The sequence below is a fragment of the Rhodamnia argentea genome, chromosome 3 (genome assembly GCF_020921035.1).
Source record: "Rhodamnia argentea isolate NSW1041297 chromosome 3, ASM2092103v1, whole genome shotgun sequence".
Lineage (NCBI taxonomy): Eukaryota > Viridiplantae > Streptophyta > Magnoliopsida > Myrtales > Myrtaceae > Rhodamnia > Rhodamnia argentea.
Genome location: NC_063152.1, coordinates 19,023,764 through 19,044,045, shown reverse-complemented (window position 1 = coordinate 19,044,045; position 20,282 = coordinate 19,023,764). Strand labels below are relative to the sequence as shown.

Genomic DNA, 20,282 nt, shown 5'->3' with positions numbered 1-20,282 from the left:
CCATTACTGCACTTTTTACACGGACACCTTAACTTATTTCCATCCATGAACTCAAATTTACTACCAAAGAAAGTCCAAAAAACTGTTCCAACCCAAAGACTGAAACTCATCGGTCAATCCTCGACGTCCAGGTAAGTTCTTATTATACATCCAAGCCCCGTCTCTTTGCATTGTGGCTGTATAAAAATTAAAAAATATCATAAAATATTAAAAATATCATATGTATTGTTTAATATTTTTAATTAAAATCATGAAATTCTAACAATCAAAATTCTGTTTGTGACGAAACAATTACTTTGAAATTGGGAAAAACGAAAAAATTACCATGTCAAGAAGACTTACCTAAGTATTTGACTAAAATCTTTGTAGTAGAAAATGGTTAATTTGATGAGAATTACAATGTTCGCTTGGATTGCGAGACCTTCAAATGGATACGTACCTAAAAAAAAGAAAAATTACTTAAAAATTGCAACGTTTGTAATCAGCGATATTAGCGACGAAATTTAGCGTTGAATATAAATTTTGCGACGGATATTAACGACGGTAATTGTCGTCGCCAAATTTTGCGACGATTTTTTTTGTTGCTAATTAGCGACAAATTTAGCAACGAAAAAAATATTGTTGCTAATTAGTGACGAAAAGTTTTGCGACGAATTTGGCGACAAATATTTTCCGTCGCTAATTAGAGACGACCATGTCTTTCATCGCTAATTTTGCGATGAACTTCTTTTGTCGCTAATTAGCGACGAAATTTGCGACGACCAACTTTGCCACGAATGATATTTTGTCACTAATTAGCAATGAATTAATAGCCAAAATGAAAATTAATTTTGCAACGAATGCATTTGTGACGAAATATGTCCATCGCCAATTAGCGATGAAACAGCGTCGTCATAGCTAATTAGCGACGAAAACTCTTTTCGTCACCAATTAGCGACGAGAAAGCATTGGCATCACTAATTAGCAACGAAAAGAGTTTTCGTCGCTATTGGCAAAAAAATTCGAGACGAATTGTTAGCTTACGTGAAAATTACTTTTGCGATGAATATATTTGCGATGAATGCTATCCATTGCCAATTAGCCCCGAAAACTCGATTTCGTCGCTAAAATTTCATTTTGGTTGCTAATTAGTGACGAATTTAGCGACGAATGGAATTATAAATATGTCAATTCTGAATGTGACGAAATAATAACTTTGAAATTGAAAAAATGAAAATATTACCATGTCAAGAAGACTTACCCAAATAGAAAGTAGTCAATTTGATGAGAATTGCAACGTTCACTTGGATTGCGAGACCTTCAAATGGACACGTACCTAAAAAAAAGAAAAATTAATTAAGATTCATGAAGCTTATGGGAATTGATATAAGAAAATGGTGAAATAAACAACAATTTGTTCTATGATTACCATAAGGCACAAGTAAGAATAGAGAAGAGAGAAGACAGGAGACAAATAAGAGAAGAGAGCGGGGTAAAGAGAAGAGTGTGGAGAGAGAAGGTAAAGGGATTGTAAAGGGCTTATTTTTACTTAGTCACGAAATTAGTGACGAAAAAGTGTCATAGGAAATTAGCGACAAACTATTGAAATTAGTGACGAAAAACTATTGGTGGATTTAGCGACGAAATTTAACGAGGAGTATGATTTGTGACGAAATTAGCGACGAATGGTTTTGAGACAAAATTAGCTACGAACTTTTAATTTCACAATTCCGTGGATAAAATTGAATTTACGTTGAATGGCCTTTTGTCGCTAATTAGCGACGAATTTAACGACGCATATTTTTGTGACAAAATTAGCGTCAAACTTTTAATTTTACAATTCCACGGATGAAATTCAATTTTTTGACGAACGGTGTTTTGTCGCTAATTAGTGACGAAGAATTTTGCTATGAAATTAGCGACGAACATTTAATTTCACAAATCCAGGCATGAAAATCAATTTTGCGACGAACATTATTTGGTCGCTAATTAGTGACAATTTTTTTGCAACGAACCTTTAATTTCACTATTGCGTGGATGAAATTCAATTTTGCGATGAACGTTTTTTTTGTCACTAATTAGAAACGAATTTAGTGACGAACAGTTTTGCAATGAAATTGGCGACAAAATTTTAATTTCACAATTCTGCGGATAAAACCGATTTTGCGTCGACCGGCTTTTTGTCGCTAATTAGTGATGAACGTAGCAACAAATAATTTTTTGACGAAATTAGAGACGAACTTTTAATTTCACAATTCCGAGGATGAAATTCGATTTTGCAACGAACGATTTTTTGTTGCTAATTAGGGACAAATTTTTTTGCCACGAAACATTTCGTTGCCAATTAGCAACGGCGTTGTTGGTCGTCGCTAAGTTTGTGACGAATTTTTGTTGTCGCTAATTTGCGACGAATTTGGCAATGAATTTTGTGACAAATGCGCCACGAAAGTTATTTTCGTTGCTATTTTCATTGTAAAATAGCGATGAATGTTTTTTCATCGCTATTTTCGTCGCAAATTAGCAACGAATTATTTTCATCGCTATTTTCATCGCAAATTCACGACGAATTCCTCTTCATTGCTATGTTCGTCGCAAATTAGAGACGAATTTTTTTTCGTCGCTAACTTTCCGTGGCTAATTCCTTGCTTTTTTGTAGTGATTTGAATACATTACGGGATTTTTTACCCAAAAAAAAAAAAAAAAACGTTTCGTATCTTTCTTAGCTTTATCATGCTATCAGTTGTTATTCATCCGCGCGGTTGGGACTAAAATTATATTCTTTCATGGATTGGTGGTGGAACATATTTCGATTTCGTTGTGACGACAGGGATCGGTCCCTTCCGTGGGGTCATAAATGTCTATAGTTATGTGGCGTTATAAAAATGCATAATAGGTTAACATGGGAGTAGGAGTGAACTTTGGCTGGTGTAGAAGCGTAAAAAGGGGTTAATATGAAGTGCCCGTTGGGAACTTAGAAAAAGGTCTCTATTTTTTTTTTATATCTATTTTATCCCTAATGGTGGGTTTGGTTCAACATTTCCAAGGGACTTTCAGCCCCCAAAGCCCATTAGAAAAATGCTGAAAGCCCATTACTAGTAGGGACCGGCATTGGGCTTTCAGAATTTGGCCAATTGCTAAGAGATTTTTTCCCTTCCAAAACTAACCTCATCAATTCCCTAAATTTTCGATTTTGCCCTCTTTTTTTACTGTTTATCTTCTTCAAACTTGAGGAGGCCAAATCTGGCCGGTAAAGGGCTGGCGAAGGGACGGGAAGGGGCTGGCAAGAGGCCGGTCGCCAGGTGAGGGCTGGACGCCCGAGCAAGCGCAACTTGGGTCACCCAAACCCGGATGACGATGCTTGGGTTTGCATGACCCAAGTGACTGTCGTACGACCCCAAACCATGGTGCTTGGGGACGCGCGACCGTCGCTTGGGTCGTGTGAACCTAGGCGACGGCGCCTAAGGTCGGGCGACCTCGGACGACACCTGCTGGCACTAGATATGGCTCGCCGGTGGCCTTAAACCTTTGTCGGTCTGGTAAATGGTAAGTTTTTTAATTAAAAATTAAAAAATCGCATTCAAAGTCCTTTGTAATATTGTTTTTACCAAACACCATTTAACCCAAAGTCTATTTTCAAATGAGATTTTACCAAACGTAGTTAGCATTTTTCTGAACCTCTTTAGGTTGAAGGCATTTGCATTTGTAACTCTCTCCCCTCTCTGACTTTTGCTCTGTTTCTTCGTAGATCGCGGGAGATCCCTTTACCGGCAGGGGCACATGCCTATTGGCAAAAAAACGTCTCTACTATATATGTAAAAAAAAAAAATGTCCCAGTGGAGACTTCAGGGGCAACTGTGGAAGATCCCGCGATGGGTCGTCTGTGTAAACCTCCCGATACTCTAAAGGTATTAGAGAAGGGACACCGACAAACCCGCAGGCTGTTAGGAAAACATGTTCTATCCCATGTATGTTTCCTTAGGCGAGTCCCTGAGGAAAGCTTGGGACGTCGCGCATCGTCATCGGGATGTCTACGGGAGTGTCTCGTGAAGGCATTGTCCATGATGAAATTCCTAGAGGCATGATCTCATTTCTTGGTTTGCAAATGGAATCATGAAAGTTCCAGTTTACTCCATATGCCCAAAACCACTAACACAAGAAAGTTGGACTTTTAACGGTGTACGACAAAATGCAGAAAAGAGACTAGCGAAGAGAGAAAAGCTCCAGGAAATGAGGTTTGCTAAGTTGGACTTTTAACTGGTTATACTGCAAAAGATTGTTCATAGAGAAAAGATGGGATGGAGGTTGAGATCCAAGTATTCGAGTTTGCCTGTATTGAAAGCAATTGAACAGCTTGTAAACATTTGGTGGCCGATTCTTCTTCAAATTGTAATACTGGCTTTTAGACTACACCGTCATTTCAAAGCCGTAACAGTATTGTTATTTTAAAACAGCTCGGTTAAAATATAGTGAAGAAATTGAATCAAGGGAGAGTAGTCGAGACAATCATCAAGCCAACAGTTAAAAATATTGAAGAAATTTTATTATAATCAACACAAATAACTGATGATTTTTTGATAAAGATAAGTCAAAGATTAGAGCGAATTTTACTGTGGTAAAACACAACTATTTTACCACGAAGTAGAATACTAATGGGTGAATACTAAAAAAAATAAAAAAATAAAAAATTGATCGATAAAGATGAGATGCTGATCATAGGTTTAAGGCATGACCAAGTGCCCAGAAAAAATAATGGAATTTAAATTCCTCTTTAATTATTTTAATCTACGAGATTTTACATATTGTTATATTTATTTTATCACCACCTTTATTTCTTGCGTATAAGGACAAAACATATACTCTATTTCTTAATTACATGATATGAGTGGGATCACCATTACGATGATAGTATGCCAAAAGAAAAGTAAAATACATACTCTTAAATAGTAGAGATCTGTAGTATTTTGGAGCCAAAGTTTCTGTTCAATGACCTTACATTAGAGATAAACAGAATCTTTGATTACGAAAAGGAGAAGCTTTTTGCTTTCAAGATAATGGATTATGCTGGTTTATATTTTTACGCCAATCAATTTTATAAGAAAAATTATCCAAAAAGTCCAAGACTTATTGTACGACGGTCAGTTCAATTATAAACATTTCAATTTGGCCAATTTAATTATCAATCCTTTGAGGTTTTTCCAATGTAGTCATTTCACTCAATTTTGAACTAAAATTGCTGACATGAAGGTACAATAAGGGCAAACCAGGCTATGTTGTACGACCATCTTTCCAATTATATTTAAAATTTTTGATTTATTTTTATTTTTCTTTTCTTTATTCCCCTTCACCAGGTGGTGTCACGTAAGACAAACGGTGCCCACTTTAGTGATTTCCAGCCAAAATTAGCTGAAATGATCATATTGAAAAATTGTCAAAAGGTTTTTACGATTAAATAGCCAAATTAAAAATGAAGGATTGAATTGACTGCTGTATCATGAACTTAGGAGTTTTCGGATAATAACTCCTAATTTTATATTTAGCCATCCAAACATAAAAAGAACCCACCTTCTCGATTTCAAAAATAGAAAACTTAGTTACGTAAACGTAACCAAACTGCGTCTAATCCGATTTCATGTAATCTCTTCATGTCCAAGTGCTTTTTAGGAAAGTCCACCATGAAAAGTACTTCGTACTATAAAATTTTTAGGCCAATTCGCATTGCTAAATTCTGCTTGTCCAATTTGTTGACGAAATTAGAGGACGCAAAAATTTCCATTCGTCAAGTTTATTGTAAAGAAAAGCCGGCAGACTTGAAAATCGGTACAGTTCGAGGTGGTCCCGTTCGAGGTGGTCCAACACGAAAGCTGGAAGTGGAGTCCTTTTTGGGTTAGGCAAACGACTGATCAATAAAAGGTTTGAAGCAAAGGCATTGGATTCCAACCACATAAATTTAGATTGACCAGGAAAAATAAGAGCGCACGAGGATTTTTCAAAGTTCGAATAAATGATTTGATATATTGCATTAAATTACAATATAGTCATTCCGGTCAAATTTTACAGGAAATCACGCATGTGGCCGTCATAATAGGCCATCCTACGCTGCACAATGGCACGTCAAACATTTTTGACGAAAATTGGCCGAAAAGGTTTCTTTGAAATTTTATGCAAAGGCTGAAGACTTAATGGGCAGTTTCCCCCATGAAAAGGGATCATGTTTTTGTACATCACAATCAGTCAACTAGTTCTGGCAGGTAGGTTTTCTATTTTTCTTTTTCTTTTTTACATTGAAGGCGTTTTTACCATTAAAACATAAATGCTACAATGCAAATCCATACAAAAAAAGCTGCGTGTTCATTGTGATTTGGCTCATGAAAGATCAGTAAGATGTCAAAACTAATCTTTAATGACCGAAGACTAGCAAGCTCTAGGAACCCTATTTCTTCAGCTTTTCTTCAAGCTGTGAGATGGATTCCCTGCGCAAACTACGACAAACTATTAGAAAACTGACTGACCCATAAAAGAAGGAAAGATTCCTAAAAGGCATAATTTTTAATTTAGCTAATCACAACTCATACACGTAACTTACAGCTCATTCCCACGTTATATATTAAGCCACCCTCTCTTTATTTTTCACTGGGTATTCAATGGCAGATAATATTCCATTAATTTCCATCATCTTCCTTTCATTTTGCTCTGTGGCTTCAAGCTTTGATCAAGTCTCCTTTCTCCAATGCTTTTCCCTTCATTCCCTCCAATCCAACTCCACTTCCAAAACCATTGCAACAAGAAACGATCCAACTTATATCTCTCTCTTGCAGTCTTCCATTCAAAACCTCAGATTCTTGAACACTTCCTCACCAAAACCACAACTCATTGTGACCCCAATCCATCCACTTGAGATACGAGCAGCCATAGTATGCTCCCAGAAGCACGGTGTGAACGTGCGGGTGCGAAGTGGGGGCCACGACTACGAGGGCCTCTCCTACGTATCCCGAATCCCCTTCATCATAGTCGATCTCAGGAACATGAGGTCGGTCGAGGTGGATGTCGAGAAAGAGAGTGCATGGGTGGAGGGTGGAGCAACATTAGGAGAATTGTACTTTGCAATTTCTCAAAAGAGCAAGGTTTTGGGATTCCCAGCTGGTAGTTGTCCCACTATTGGAGTTGGGGGACATGTTAGCGGGGGCGGGTTCGGAACGATATTTCGGAAGCACGGTCTAGCATCTGACAACGTGATCGACGCCAAAATCGTTGATGTTAATGGAAAGATTTTGGACCGGAAATCGATGGGCGAAGATCTTTTTTGGGCTATTAGAGGAGGTGGAGGAGCAAGCTTTGGTGTGATCTTTGCATGGAAAATTATGCTGGTTCCTGTCCCTCCAACTGTTACTGTCTTTGAAGTAGGAAAGACCATTGAAGAAAATGGAACTATGATCTTGTACAAGTGGCAAAATGTTGCACACAAGCTTCAGGAAGACATCTTTCTCCACGCTGTGATAGGAGTCGTCACTCCATCTTCAGGTTTGGCGAACAACACAATCAGCATCTCATTCGAGGGTTTGTACCTCGGCAAGATTGAAAAAGTCCTGCCTTTAATCCGGGAAAGCTTTCCCGAGTTGGGTTTGAAACGCGAAAGCTGCACGGAGATGAGTTGGATACAATCCGTCCTTTATTTCGCACGATATTCTCAAGATGAATCTCCCAGAGTCTTGCTCAACCGGACTCAATCGTCCAAATCCTTCTACAAGGCGAAATCCGACTACGTGATGAAGCCCATTTCGGAAACCGCTTTGCAAGGTCTATGGAATAAGCTCATCGAAGAAGAGACATCTTACCTGATTTTAACACCTTATGGCGGGGTAATGAGCCAGATCTCCGAATCGGAGACCCCTTTCCCACACCGGAGAGGGAACAAGTACAAAATTCAGTACATGGTTACTTGGGACAGTGAAGAGGAAAGCAATGAGCACATCAATTGGATGAGAGAGCTGTACGATTATATGGCACCTTACGTTTCAAGATTTCCAAGAGCAGCTTATATGAATTATAGGGATCTTGACTTGGGGAGGAACACTAACGTCAATACTAGTTATGCTGAAGCAAGTGTCTGGGGTTTGAAATATTTCAAGAGCAATTTTAGGAGATTGGTGAAAGTGAAGACGGCGTCCGATCCGACCAACTTTTTCTGGAACGAGCAAAGCTTTCCGGTTTTGTCTCCAAGAGGACGATAAGCCCGTGTTTCGGAGCCAAATTGGACTCTTACTGGCAAAATATGTCGACAAGTTCAATAATTTGCGGTTGTACCCGTTGACGCCTAAATTTTGATTAATCTATTTTTTGCATAAAAATTATAAAAAATCATCTCACATATTTATTTTTAGCGTACATTGCATTGGCATATAATCGGGCAAGCATAACACTTAATTTAGCATGCGTCTAGACTAGGCACGGGATGGAAAAATACACCGAGAAGATTTGAAACTTCAAGGACTGTATTGCAAATACTTAAAATTTCAGGGACCGTATTGCAAATACTTGGAACTTTAGGGACCGTATTGCAAGTACCAAAAGAAGATGAAGAAGGGAAGATGATGAAAGGAAGATAATGAAAAGAAGATGAAGAAGGGAAGATGATGAAGGGAAGATAATGAAGGGAAGATGAAAATGGAAGGTGAAGAAATGAAGATGAAGAAGGGAAGATGAAAATGGAAGGTGAAGAAATGAAGATGAAGAAGAGAAGGTGAAGATGGAAGGTGAAGAAATGAAGGTGAAGAATGAAGGATGAATAACTTTGCCTATAAAAGAGAGAGCTCTTGAGAAGAGTTTTAGAAGGGGGAAGTGGAAGAGAATTGAGAGAGAGAGTAGAAGAGAATTGAGAGAGTTTTTTAGGAAGAGTGGAAGAGAATTGAGAGAGTTTTGAGAGAGTTTTTGAGAGGAATTTTTAGAGAGGAAAAAGAGAGTTCTTGAGAAAAATCAGAAGAGAAAATTCGAGAGTGAAGAAAAGTGTTTTAGTCGAGCATCATCTTCGACGAGTCCCGACACATATTTCGCCCCTCGCAACCCAACAAGGCCATTGCTTGCCATTTTCGACGACAGCACGCGTTCTTCCAACCTCCGAGATCTTGAAGGGAACTATAACGTGTATGTGAGTAAGATTTTGTGTAATAGAAGGTAATCCTTTCCATCTCGATCTACAAAAATGTAATCGTTTGGTTTGAATATTTGTTTGTTTATTTTAGACATGCCACGTGTTTCAAATTTTAGCATTATTACATGTTAATTTATTTTTATAAATACTCGTGACTGGCTGCATTTTCTTTCTTTCTAAATCACCCATGGTGTATATCGTACAAAGTTCAATGTTTTACATCCCCATAAAAAAGAAGAAAAAACTAAAAAATTGCATCTTTGAATTTCGAGTAAAATCCATCAAAATTGCCAAATCAAATATTTTTCATGAAAATGGTACCGAAAGGGCGTTAGAGAAATCTGACGTAACCAAATCCCCGAATTCAAAATCTCCGGTTCGCGGAAATAAGATAGTTTTCTCTCGCTATTTTATTTAGGTTTCTAATCAACCTACCGAAAATGATTAGTGGCGACTCCAAATTCAAATCACATTGCATGTTAATTATTTGAACCTTAAGTTGCGATTTGGTATGGACTTGGGAGAGTCCGAGTTAGGTTAGTTAATTAATTAACCCGATAATCCATTAGCCCGAAAATTAACTTGTTTATTTTTTTTAGGTCGCGACAGACTTGGCGACTCACTGGGGACCCAAAGAGGACTTAGGCCGATAATTTCATGAAAAAGGAATCACTTGATTTGGCAAACTTTGGTTGAATTCTCATTCTTAGGTGTTAAATGTTTTTGCAGATTGGGAGTTATAAGGGGAGGAGTGATTGGCTAACCCTTTGTTTTGCGTGGCTTGGTGAATTGGAATTGTGATTTAACTTTTGAATCATTGAAGCGGTGTTTGCTTTTAATTGTTGTGCATGATTTATCGTCTTTGCACTACACGCACACAACCCGTGACCGGACACAGGGTCACACTAATAGTTTTAAGATGGTATTTAGATGGTCCTTTAACCTTGGCGGTAAGGCTTCGCTAAAGGTTATCCCATCCGGATCTCGAAATTTTTTTTTAAAAATGGCTCAAGGGTCGTTCTTATGCACGTGAGGCTACGATGCATGAGAATTGCCCTTGTCGACCGAACCAAGCCGAAGTGATTGGACCCGACTAGTCATGACTATTGTACGCGAGGTTGCGACTAGTCATGATGACTGTGCGCGAGGCTGCGACATGTCGTTTCGTTCATCATTTCACTTTGCAAAAGCCTTTTGGATAGATAGAATAAGATTTAAACTCACAATTCATGCGCATGTCTTTGTGATTGGCATTTTCTTCGTATGAGAGGTAATTTCTTGTCTCTTGTACCATGTTATCTCATTTTTATTTTGGGCGGGTCCATGGTTTAGGTTGATTGTTTAGAAGTTTCATTGTCTTATTTCCAATTTCGCACTTTGCTTCCGTAGCTTTTACAATTTCATCAGTTGTCCTCAATTCTGATTTGGCTTATTCCTGTTGTGCGATTTTTACTAAATTCTACGATCGAGCTTTGAGTAAGTGCCAAACACGAAAGTTGTAGACCTATGTTTCAACTAATATCTTGCAAAATTTCAGAATTAAATTCATAATTTAAGATGGCCCTTCGTTTTTTCAACAACATGCGGTTATAACAGTTTTCTGAACGTGATTTTTTTGGAAAGACACATTAAACTGATTTGATCCGTGCATTTCTAGTCTGATTGGCCAACATAAAAGTTGTTCATCATCTTCTCAACTACAAGCTCGTAAAATTTGGACATGTTTTGATCAACGTACGAATTAATACGAATTTTTTCGTAAAAGCGGACAAACTGAAAATTACATGTTTCAATCCTTTGGTCATAATCACTTTGTTCATTTGAGTCTAGAGGGATGCCATGGGCCGGCTCGCTATTCTTGCTCCCTGTACTAATTTTGGGTTTGTTACTGTGTACAGGTAATTTATCACGGATCCTCCACATATTACTCGATCGCTCGCAAAGAGGATGGCCGACATTAACGATGCCGTTAGTGCTGCCCTAGACGAGAAACTTGGCTCCTTGACCGAGAGCTTTGAAGGGATGATGTCCCGAAAGATGAAAGAAATGATGGCCGCCTTCACCGCCAAATTTCAATCATCCGCCGCCAGCCCGCCGCTTCCTGCTCTAGTTCCCCCTACGGACAACTTCGGTCACAAGGTCTGGAGAAGTTCAAGATGCCCGACTTCGAGAAGTATGATGGGACTTCCAACCCGGTTCAAGCATGTCCGAAGCTGTCACAAATGTCGATTCATGGTAACAAGATTAATGTCCCTCCAAACGAGTTGCATCAGTTATCCGAACCATGGCCGTTTTCTATGTGGGGCATTGATGTTATCGGCCCTATCAACCCTAAAGCATCCAATGGCCATCGATTCATCTTGGTGGCGATTGACTATTTCTCCAAATGGATCGAAGCCGCATCCTATTTAGCGGTCACGGCACGAAATATCGTGAATTTTATCCGCCGGGATATCATTGCTCGATACGGTTCACCTGAAGCTATAATCACCGACAATGGCTCGAACTTAAACAACAAGCTAATGGACGAATTGTTCAAGATCAAGCATCCGAACTCTTCCCTATTTCGTCCTCAGATGAATGGAGCAAGAGAAGCCGCCAATAAGAACATCAACAAAATCTTAGCGAAGACGGCTGAAAATTATCGCGATTGGCATGAGAGGTTGCCATTTGCACTTATGGCGTATCGGACCTCGATCCGGACATCTACCGGGGCAACCCCGTATTCTCTTGTATATGGAATGGAGGTTGTTCTACCGGTTGAAGTGGAAATTCCTTCCTTACGTATACTGTCTCAAGCTATGCTGACGGAAGCTGAATGGATCCAGCAGAGGGCGAGCCAATTGAATCCGATCGATGAAAAGAGACTTAAGGTTATATGTCATGGCCAGTGTTATCAGCAGAGGGTTGCTAATTCATTCAACAAAAAAGTTCGGCCTCGATATTTTCGGATCAATAACCTGGTCTTGCGAAAATTGTTGCCAATGGTCCCACTCCCAGAAGGGAAGTTCGCTCCAAACTATGGTGGTCCATATATAGTAAAGAAGGTGCTCCCCGGTGGTGCTTTAATTCTAGCCGAGATGGATGGTCGTGTCTTTACCAATCCAATCAATTTCGATGCTTGTAAAAAAATATTATACTTGATTTACTCTCATGTTTTCATAATCGAGTTATAATATTAAGACAGTTCATGAGTTGTTCACATTCGGGCATTCGTTTGTTGAGAGATTATTTCAAATGGGGGTTTCTCCGGCCCAATTGAATTGATCATCGGGAGCGTGAGATTTACATATCCACAAAGTAAAGGGGTTATCTTGCAAAAAAATATGACGACCAAGATAAAATCCGTCGACACATGGAAGAAGGAATAATGCGAAAGCGAAATGCAAATCAAGAAAAACTTGCATTTATTCCATCCATCGGGAAACCTTACAAACGGATCATCGGGGTGGGAACGTAAAGCCAAACCGAGCCCTAATGAGCATCACAAAGGAGTTTAACCGACTCTCCATACGGTTGATGCTCCGCCTACACCGATCGCTTCGAGAATCGAGATCCGCCAGCCTTAAAGAGGAGGAGCTCACATTTCTCTTTAAGCTTGGCCACCCCGTCCTCGTGATACTCGGCAGCAGATTCCAAGTCATGGATCAGCATTCTCCCGCGGGCTATATCCAGGGTCAGATCGTCCAGCCTTTCTTCCAGCCATGTGCATTGGAATTTCAAAACGATATCGAGCGGATCGCGCTCGAAGATGGTCCGGGACATGGCCAAACGTTCCACCAAGTTCCCCCTCTCACGAATCAGCAGCGAGACTTGTTCATTACCATAGTCAAGGGCCTTCTTATGATTGTCGGCTACAAGACCGGCCAACACCAAGCTGTCCGACCGATCCCGATAGCGAGCTCTCACAAGATGAGCCAAAGTAACATCTTGATGAGCAAGATGGTAAGCCTCCAGGAAGTTAGTGAAGAGGGTAGGGAAGATCCTATATTCTTTTTCTAACTTGGTACCTTGAATAGAAACGGTGTCCATATCCGTAAACATGAGACGGATTTCGGTTTCGACCTCCGGATGGTTGGCTATATAAGAATAGCCCTGGCCTAAGAGATTATAAAGTTTCTCCCATTTGGCTAAAACCTCAGCCGAGGAGACGTGTGCGGGGAGGGAGGCCATTGTTGCTGAAGCTGCTAAAAAAGAGTGGATGCGAAAGAGTGCTTAGAAGGTTGGAGATGAAGATATGAAAGCGATAATCGTCTCGGCGTTAAATCCTAATTTAAAGGGCAGAAAAAGTTATAGCAATAATTATTGTGGGGGCCGAGTTAATTATCCGGGCAAAACTACAGACGTTTCGTCCGTGAATCACGGATCTACCATCTCGAGGCTCACCAATTCGAAAAAGTTGCGAAATGACTTAAAGGTCTCGCCATATTAAAAGAGGGACAAACATACCGCAGAAAAGATTTGAGGGTCCCAAAGATGTCGAAGGAAATGAAGAAGACAGAGCGGGAAACATGAAATCTTGGGAGAAGCACTGGCTTGGTGGTTTTCATCCACGTTAAAAAGGAGACTCCGGAACATGCATGTTTACTCGGAAGAATTTGGAGAGAGTAAGCATACAGCGGAGAGTAGAGTGAACAAAAGGAAGTAAGAAGTATTTCAATCCAACATGTTTGGAGGCTACCAGCACTTACCGGAGGCAACCAACCTAGACATCCCCGAGAATGAACTGCTGAATTTCGAGGCCGATCCAGCCGCAGGCCGTAAAACCCAACTCCCTTGGCGGTGAAGTTCAAGATCTCGATAACAAGCAACAACAATAGCAGCAGCAGCAGCCGTAGTCAACCCCGTAAAAGAAAACATCAAATCAAAGAGCTCGAAGCTGCCTTCAAGGAGTGCCCTTACGTGAACGGGAAACGAAAAAATGAGTTGAGCCGGAAGCTAGGAATGGTGCCCTTGAAGGTCAGGTTTTGGTTTCAAAACAAGCGGGCCCGAGTGAAAGTTCGGAGTGAAAGTCATGAACTTGCGTCTCTAAAGGAAGAAAATGAAGAGCTTCGAGCAGAGATCAAGAGGTATAGGGATGCTCTTAACATCGCTTTTTGCCATGTCTGCAGCAACCCCATCACCTTTAGTGGCATGTTCCTTGATGAGCCACATCCGAGCATTGAAAATGCTCATTTATCGATTCATCCTCCCGAGCAAGTTCTCGCACAATCGGATTTCGTTGGGGATACATCCCGGAAAGTCGGCCTTGCGGAGGCGTAACCGATGCCCTTCGAGGGAAGTGACATGCATCACTACAATTGGAGTTTCCCCGATGTCACGATCGGCCAATTCAACACCGATGAAACTCCGAATCAGTAGCCTACATGAAGCTTGAGTTTTTATTATGGGCTCTCAAAATGTCGCTCTTTTGAGCATTACTAGCCAGCCCTTACGAATCCTCAAGAAGAGTAGAGACATGCGTGAATGAATGTACTGTTTGTTACAAAGTCCCCATGCGAGACATTCTTCCTTTTACGCCTAGAGATAATCAAGGGGCAAAGAACAAGACTATCTCGCAAATATCGTCATGCTTAAATGCGTGAATTCTTTGTCAGATTTGACCGAACGCCGAAAGAAAAAGCATTAAAAGCCTTCACATAGGTAGATGCAAAAAGATTTGAGGAGGGAAATAACTGTCTCGTTCGTAGGAGAAAGCGGAAAGATTTGAAGAGGGAAATAACTGCCTCGCTCGTAGGAGGGAGCGAAAAGATTTGAGGAGGGAAGTAACTGCCTCGTTTGTAGAGAAAGTGAAAAGATTTGAGGGCTCCTCCATATCGAAAAAGGAAGAAGATGATAGATGGAGTGAGAGATGAGAGTTATTACGAAACGGATCCAAGGCACTAAGACCGAAAAGGAGAGAAAAAGCTGTCCTCTTTCGTAGAGAAAGCGAAAACCCGTCTGCAAGACTAATAAAAAAAAAAGAGAGAGGAAGTTTATAAAGAACTTGAAGTCTCCATGCACCTAGCGACCTTCGGAATCCGTCACGAAAGGCCATCATCGCTTTTGTGATTTTCGGGCAATTTGTTTTTGCAAGTCCAAGAACATCTAAAGCTCATTCTCTAGTCGAAACAGCCATTTTCGGTCTACATATGGAAGGTTTTAAAAGAAAAACACGTTCATTCCAAGCGGAAGTATGGGAACCTTCCTATCCCGAGGATCTGCGAGTCATGGCCATTGATGGCAACCCCGTTTCCCTCTCAATCCTCGTTGCTATGCTGAGAAGTTGCATGTACGGGGTTTTTGCTTATGCGAAGGCAACGGATGCCTTAGAAGTGCTGAGGCGGTACAAAGAAGAGTTTGACATCGTCGTCACGGCCGTGGTAGGGATCAATATGGACGGTTTCGATCTCTTAAAGATCATTGATTCCGAGTTAGACATACAGGTCATCGTAGTATCAGCAAGTAATGATCGGCAGTTCATAACGAGGGCCACATTGCATGGTGCTCGAGACGTCCTACAGAAGCCGGGCTGCGTTCGAATGCTCCAAAACATTTGGCAGCATGCTGTAAGAAGGAAGCAATTACTCGAACAAAAAAACTACGACCAAGCCGATGACGATGATTTTGTCCAAAAGAAAAGGCCCCTTTGGTCCGCCAAGTTTCATTCTATATTCATTGACGCAGTTCGACAGCTAGGAATCAATTCAAGACGACCAATGGCTGTACACGTAATAATGAATATAGACGGACTCACCATGCAAAGTGTCACGAATCACCTTCAAAGGGTTAGAGATAAGGCGAGGAAGCACGATGCGAGGTTGGGACCAACGCGACCGGACCAAAGTTGATTGGAAGATCAATACCGGGAAAATCTACCGAGCAAAAGGTACTCGGCCACTTCCCAATCAAGAATACATGTCATACCAACCTTCCGCTGGTGGTTCTAGCAGCGAACCGGTTGATCATCCCTACAAGTTTCCGAGCAACGGCGGAAGCTCAAGCTCAAGGGGTCGATCGCTCACGGTGAAAACAAAGTGGGAAATCCGTCGCTAGTGTTAGCAAGTAACACTACCCAATTCGAGTATCAATCGAAGATTACTTTGATGATGAGCTCACCACCTTGATCAGCCGGGTTCGGAGTGAAGGACCTCCCGAGTTGTGATCCGAAGCAAGTGATTATGGATCCTTGAACAACGATCGTTGGTGTATGATCCAAGACAAAATCGATCGATCATTGGAATGGCCAAGAAGAGAGGTGGAACCAATCTCGCATGAATACTTCTTTGATTCCATGTATAGTTCCCCTGCGTGGGATATTTTTTTTACTTTCTAGCTGTCTAGAATTTGCCTAGAGTTAAAGGGCGAATTTTCTCCTCCCTTATCAAATGCGTGAGTTCCTTGTTAAGCTAGGCCCGTAGAAAATCAATTTGTGGACGACGCCCCTGAACGCCCGTAAAGAGAGATTCCGAATAGCCTTACTTGGGAGAATACGAGTAAAAGGCCAAGCGGACTCAAAGATGGGTAACTCCGTATCGTCCCAATTGGCTCTCGATCATTTCAAACTCTAAATTATGCTTATTTTATTCTCGACGAGGGATTGCCAACTGTTTTGAGAACAATATAACAAAAAGCGAATCACTCGTGGACGCCAACAACACCACAGCCTGGTGGTTGGGGGAATGACAGTGGTCCGAGGCATTCCGGGTTCAATCCCGGGATTTGGCATCAATGTACAAAGATTAATAAAAACCTTTTTGCTTCGCAGTTCAATGACCGATTGAAGCTCAGCCCGGATGGTTACAAAACCGGAGAGATAACATCCCGGCCATACAATCCGATCCAGATGAGTTGATCTTTTCAATTCAAAGTTCACAAGAAATTCGTACAAGGGTAAAGCGGTATCGTTTCAACTCGTTTAGGACATGAGAACGTACATTGATGCTTTCCCTTTTGATTTTTACAGGGGTCACTGCCTTTCCAGATAGGGAAGTATCCATTCTCCCCGAAAAATTAATGAAATAAGAAATTCCTGAAGCCTTTGACAATCTCATGTCTCGAACCGGATAATGAAGTTTTTGCAACTCATTTGCATGAGCAGGGCAACTCGCGATCCACGCCCCTAAGAAGTTTCTTATGTGCTTGCGAATTCGTCCACCAAGATAAAAAGTTGTTGCATTTTATATGCTCAAAAACACTCATACATTGCAAAGTTTGCGCATGACTGTTCCTCATGTTTAATTTACCAACTCTGAATAAGGAATATGAACTACATAAGATACATCGAATGTATGGAATGGGGCAGGGCAGGATGATGAAAGGCAATCCTTTCCCAAACACGTCCAATTTTTTCAGGCGAGATGAACGGTGGCAAAATTCCGCATTCCCCGAGGTAAAGAGTTTTCTCGCGAAAGGTACGATAGCCGAAATGACAGAGGCATTCAGTTCTCTATCCCAAACACTACGGGTGATCCATTGATTACCCCTTTTGAGCGGTGGTTTCATTTCTTTACCCCTGTCAAGAACCACCCCACATCGGGGTCCAGGACGATTTAATTCTAGCAAAGAACACGAGGTAAATGGTTAGAAATTTTCTTGCTCGGACTAACATTAATCTTCGGGTGTTTCTTTGCATTTATACTCGAATTTTAATTCAAGTGCCTTAGGATGATGAAGAGCATTCACTTCTCTATCCTATACACTTCATTCTTTGCATAGCCCACTTGAGCCTGCAAATTCATTTCTTAAACCCCGTTGGTGATCATTTGCTCATTCCAAAGGCGAAGATAGCATTTTCCCAAGGATTAGAATTGGAGATGGTCGAGTCAACAGAGAATTCCCGAATGATCATTATGCTTGTTGTAATTCCTGGTTCAAAGTCATGGGATTGTAAAAAAAAGGAGAGGCAAACTCAGCTTAAAGGAGAAGGGCCCGCTCTCAAAAAAAAAAAAAAAAAAAAAAAAAAAAAATAAAGAGATGTCGAAGGGCTCTCAAAGAAAAAGGAAAAGAAATCTCTTCTCGAAAAAAAAGAAGAAAAAAGAAAAATGAGAGTCGGGAGTAAGAAAAGCAAAGGCCGATCTCATATGAAAATTTCGAGCATAGGAAAAGCAAAGTGCCTACCAAAAGTAAGGCCAATGCACATTCATTTGTAAAGTACTTCTGAATTTTGAATGTACATTTTTGCATGTTAAGTTGTAAATTCCATGTACATGTTTGCATTGTGTCTCTTGCAAATCCTTGACGGACACATTGTTGTGAAGAAGACTCCCCAAGAAATCGGTTTGCAAAGTGCAATTTTCAAGTAGAAATCTACCATCCCTCATTCAATGATGGTATTCTTTCTCAAGACATTTCCGGAAGACCAAGATCGGTGACTAGTCGACGATGATCACCAACGTCAAGCCCCTTCTCATTTAATTTCGAGCCAAAACGAGCCTTTTCGTTCCTCGGTCCCCAATCCTAGCCTACGTTATAACCCTCCAAAGTCTCTTCCGATTAGGGCACTTGAGTTAACGTAGAGTTAAATGATTTTAAGCATCACTCGAAGAAGTTCGAGCAAGATTATTTCTCTCTCATTTTTGCAGGATTCTTGACTTGTAAATCCGGAGCAGATGATGAAGAAATTCATTTCAGCAGCCTTGACTCAATTAGAGTCCCCTTTGTAAACCTTTGACCTAGCCCTCATTACGGTCCTAATCAAGACCTCCAGATCGGCTCGGTCGTATCAATTGCGAGATTACTTGGATCCTTATCGAATGCGATAATGGAAAGATTGAGTGATTTCTCTTGAATCCTTCAGACAGGATAAATAGCTTTTCTCAAGAGTGAGAGAAAGCCCTTTCGGACCGAAGTCCCCCCATTCAGCTCATATTCGAGGTATTCGTAATGTGAGAACCTCTCTGGACAAAATTGGTAATGCAAACTTGACAGAATGGTTATGCATGAACCATAGTATGAGTGATTGCATTATACTCATTGTTGAATATGTTTGTGTGTGTTACCTCTGACATTCTATGATAGGTAATACATTCCCGATGTTCGAGTTCCCTCCCAAGGTCTCGAAATTCATCCAAGGATTATTGAATGAGCAAGTTTTGCTGGCAAATGCCTACCAGGTACGATACGAGCAATCTGTTTCGTTCCTTGATTAATCGTTTGGAGAACCCAGGTAAGTTTTCTGAACCCCTTTTCAAATTAACAACTCTTCCGATGATAGTTGTTATGATTCAATTCGTGCAATATGCCCCTTTTGTACTTATCGATTCTATTCGATGGTGCTCCTATCAAATATTGTTTAATTCAGGCAATATGCCTCTTCTGTCAGGTCGTGAAGACATATGCACTGGCGATCTTGACATCTTATCAAATCATAACGACGTAGCTCTTATGGTTTCAATCTCGGGACGTGAAGACATATGCACCGGCGATCTTGACATCTTATCAAATCATAACGACGTAGCTCTTATGGTTTCAATCTCGGGACGTGAAGACATATGCACTGGCGATCTTGACATCTTATCAAATCATAACGACGTAGCTCTTATGGTTTCAATCTCAAGACGTGAAGACATATGCACTGGCGATCTTGACATCTCTTCAAATCATAACGACGTAGCTCTTATGATTTCAGTATCGAATCACGAAGACGTATGCACTGGTGATCTTGACCTTTAGTCGGCTCATAATGACATAGCTCTTATGATTTTCGGCCCCTTTATCAAATCATGAAGACATAAGCACCCATATTTTTGATCCAAACCAAATCATAACGACGTAGCTCTTATGATTTTGGTTCCCCTTTATCGAATCGTGAAGACATATGCACTGGCGATTTCGACATTTAATCAACTCACAACGACGTAGCTCTTGTGAACTTGATCCCACTTCTTTCGACTCACAACGACGTAGCTCTTGTGATCTCAAACGACACACATATCTTGCGCTGTCTTGCATTAGGGAGAAGTCTCCGATAACAGATAGGCCAAATACCTTAAAATCCTTGCATCTGCAAAAAGAAGCTTGGAAATTAAGAGAACCATTAGCTTACGAGAAATTTGGTAAAACAGGTATTCTTGTATGCGATCCATGTGCAGGTTTCTCTAACATGAAAAAGGGAAATTATGACACGTGTTATTTACAGTCTTGCATATCATGCATCACTTCATTACATAAAAAATGG

The 20,282-nt window shown here is 40.6% G+C and overlaps 2 protein-coding genes across 2 annotated transcripts in view; one reads left to right on the top strand and one right to left on the bottom strand.

Moving 5' to 3' along the window:
- LOC115727961 overlaps positions 1-20,282 on the bottom strand; it is an 88,164-nt gene that overhangs the window by 8,857 nt on the left and 59,025 nt on the right. The window lies entirely within an intron of this gene.
- Positions 6,614-8,273, top strand: LOC125314319 (berberine bridge enzyme-like 18). Its single transcript, XM_048276310.1, has one exon. It carries the CDS (start codon positions 6,621-6,623, stop codon positions 8,205-8,207), a length of 1,587 nt encoding a protein of 528 aa, XP_048132267.1. The 5' UTR covers positions 6,614-6,620; the 3' UTR covers positions 8,208-8,273.

Coding starts and splice junctions, on each gene's coding strand:
- LOC125314319 (XM_048276310.1), top strand. CDS start 6,621: ATGGCAGATAATATTCCATTAATTTCCATCATCTTCCTTTCATTTTGC.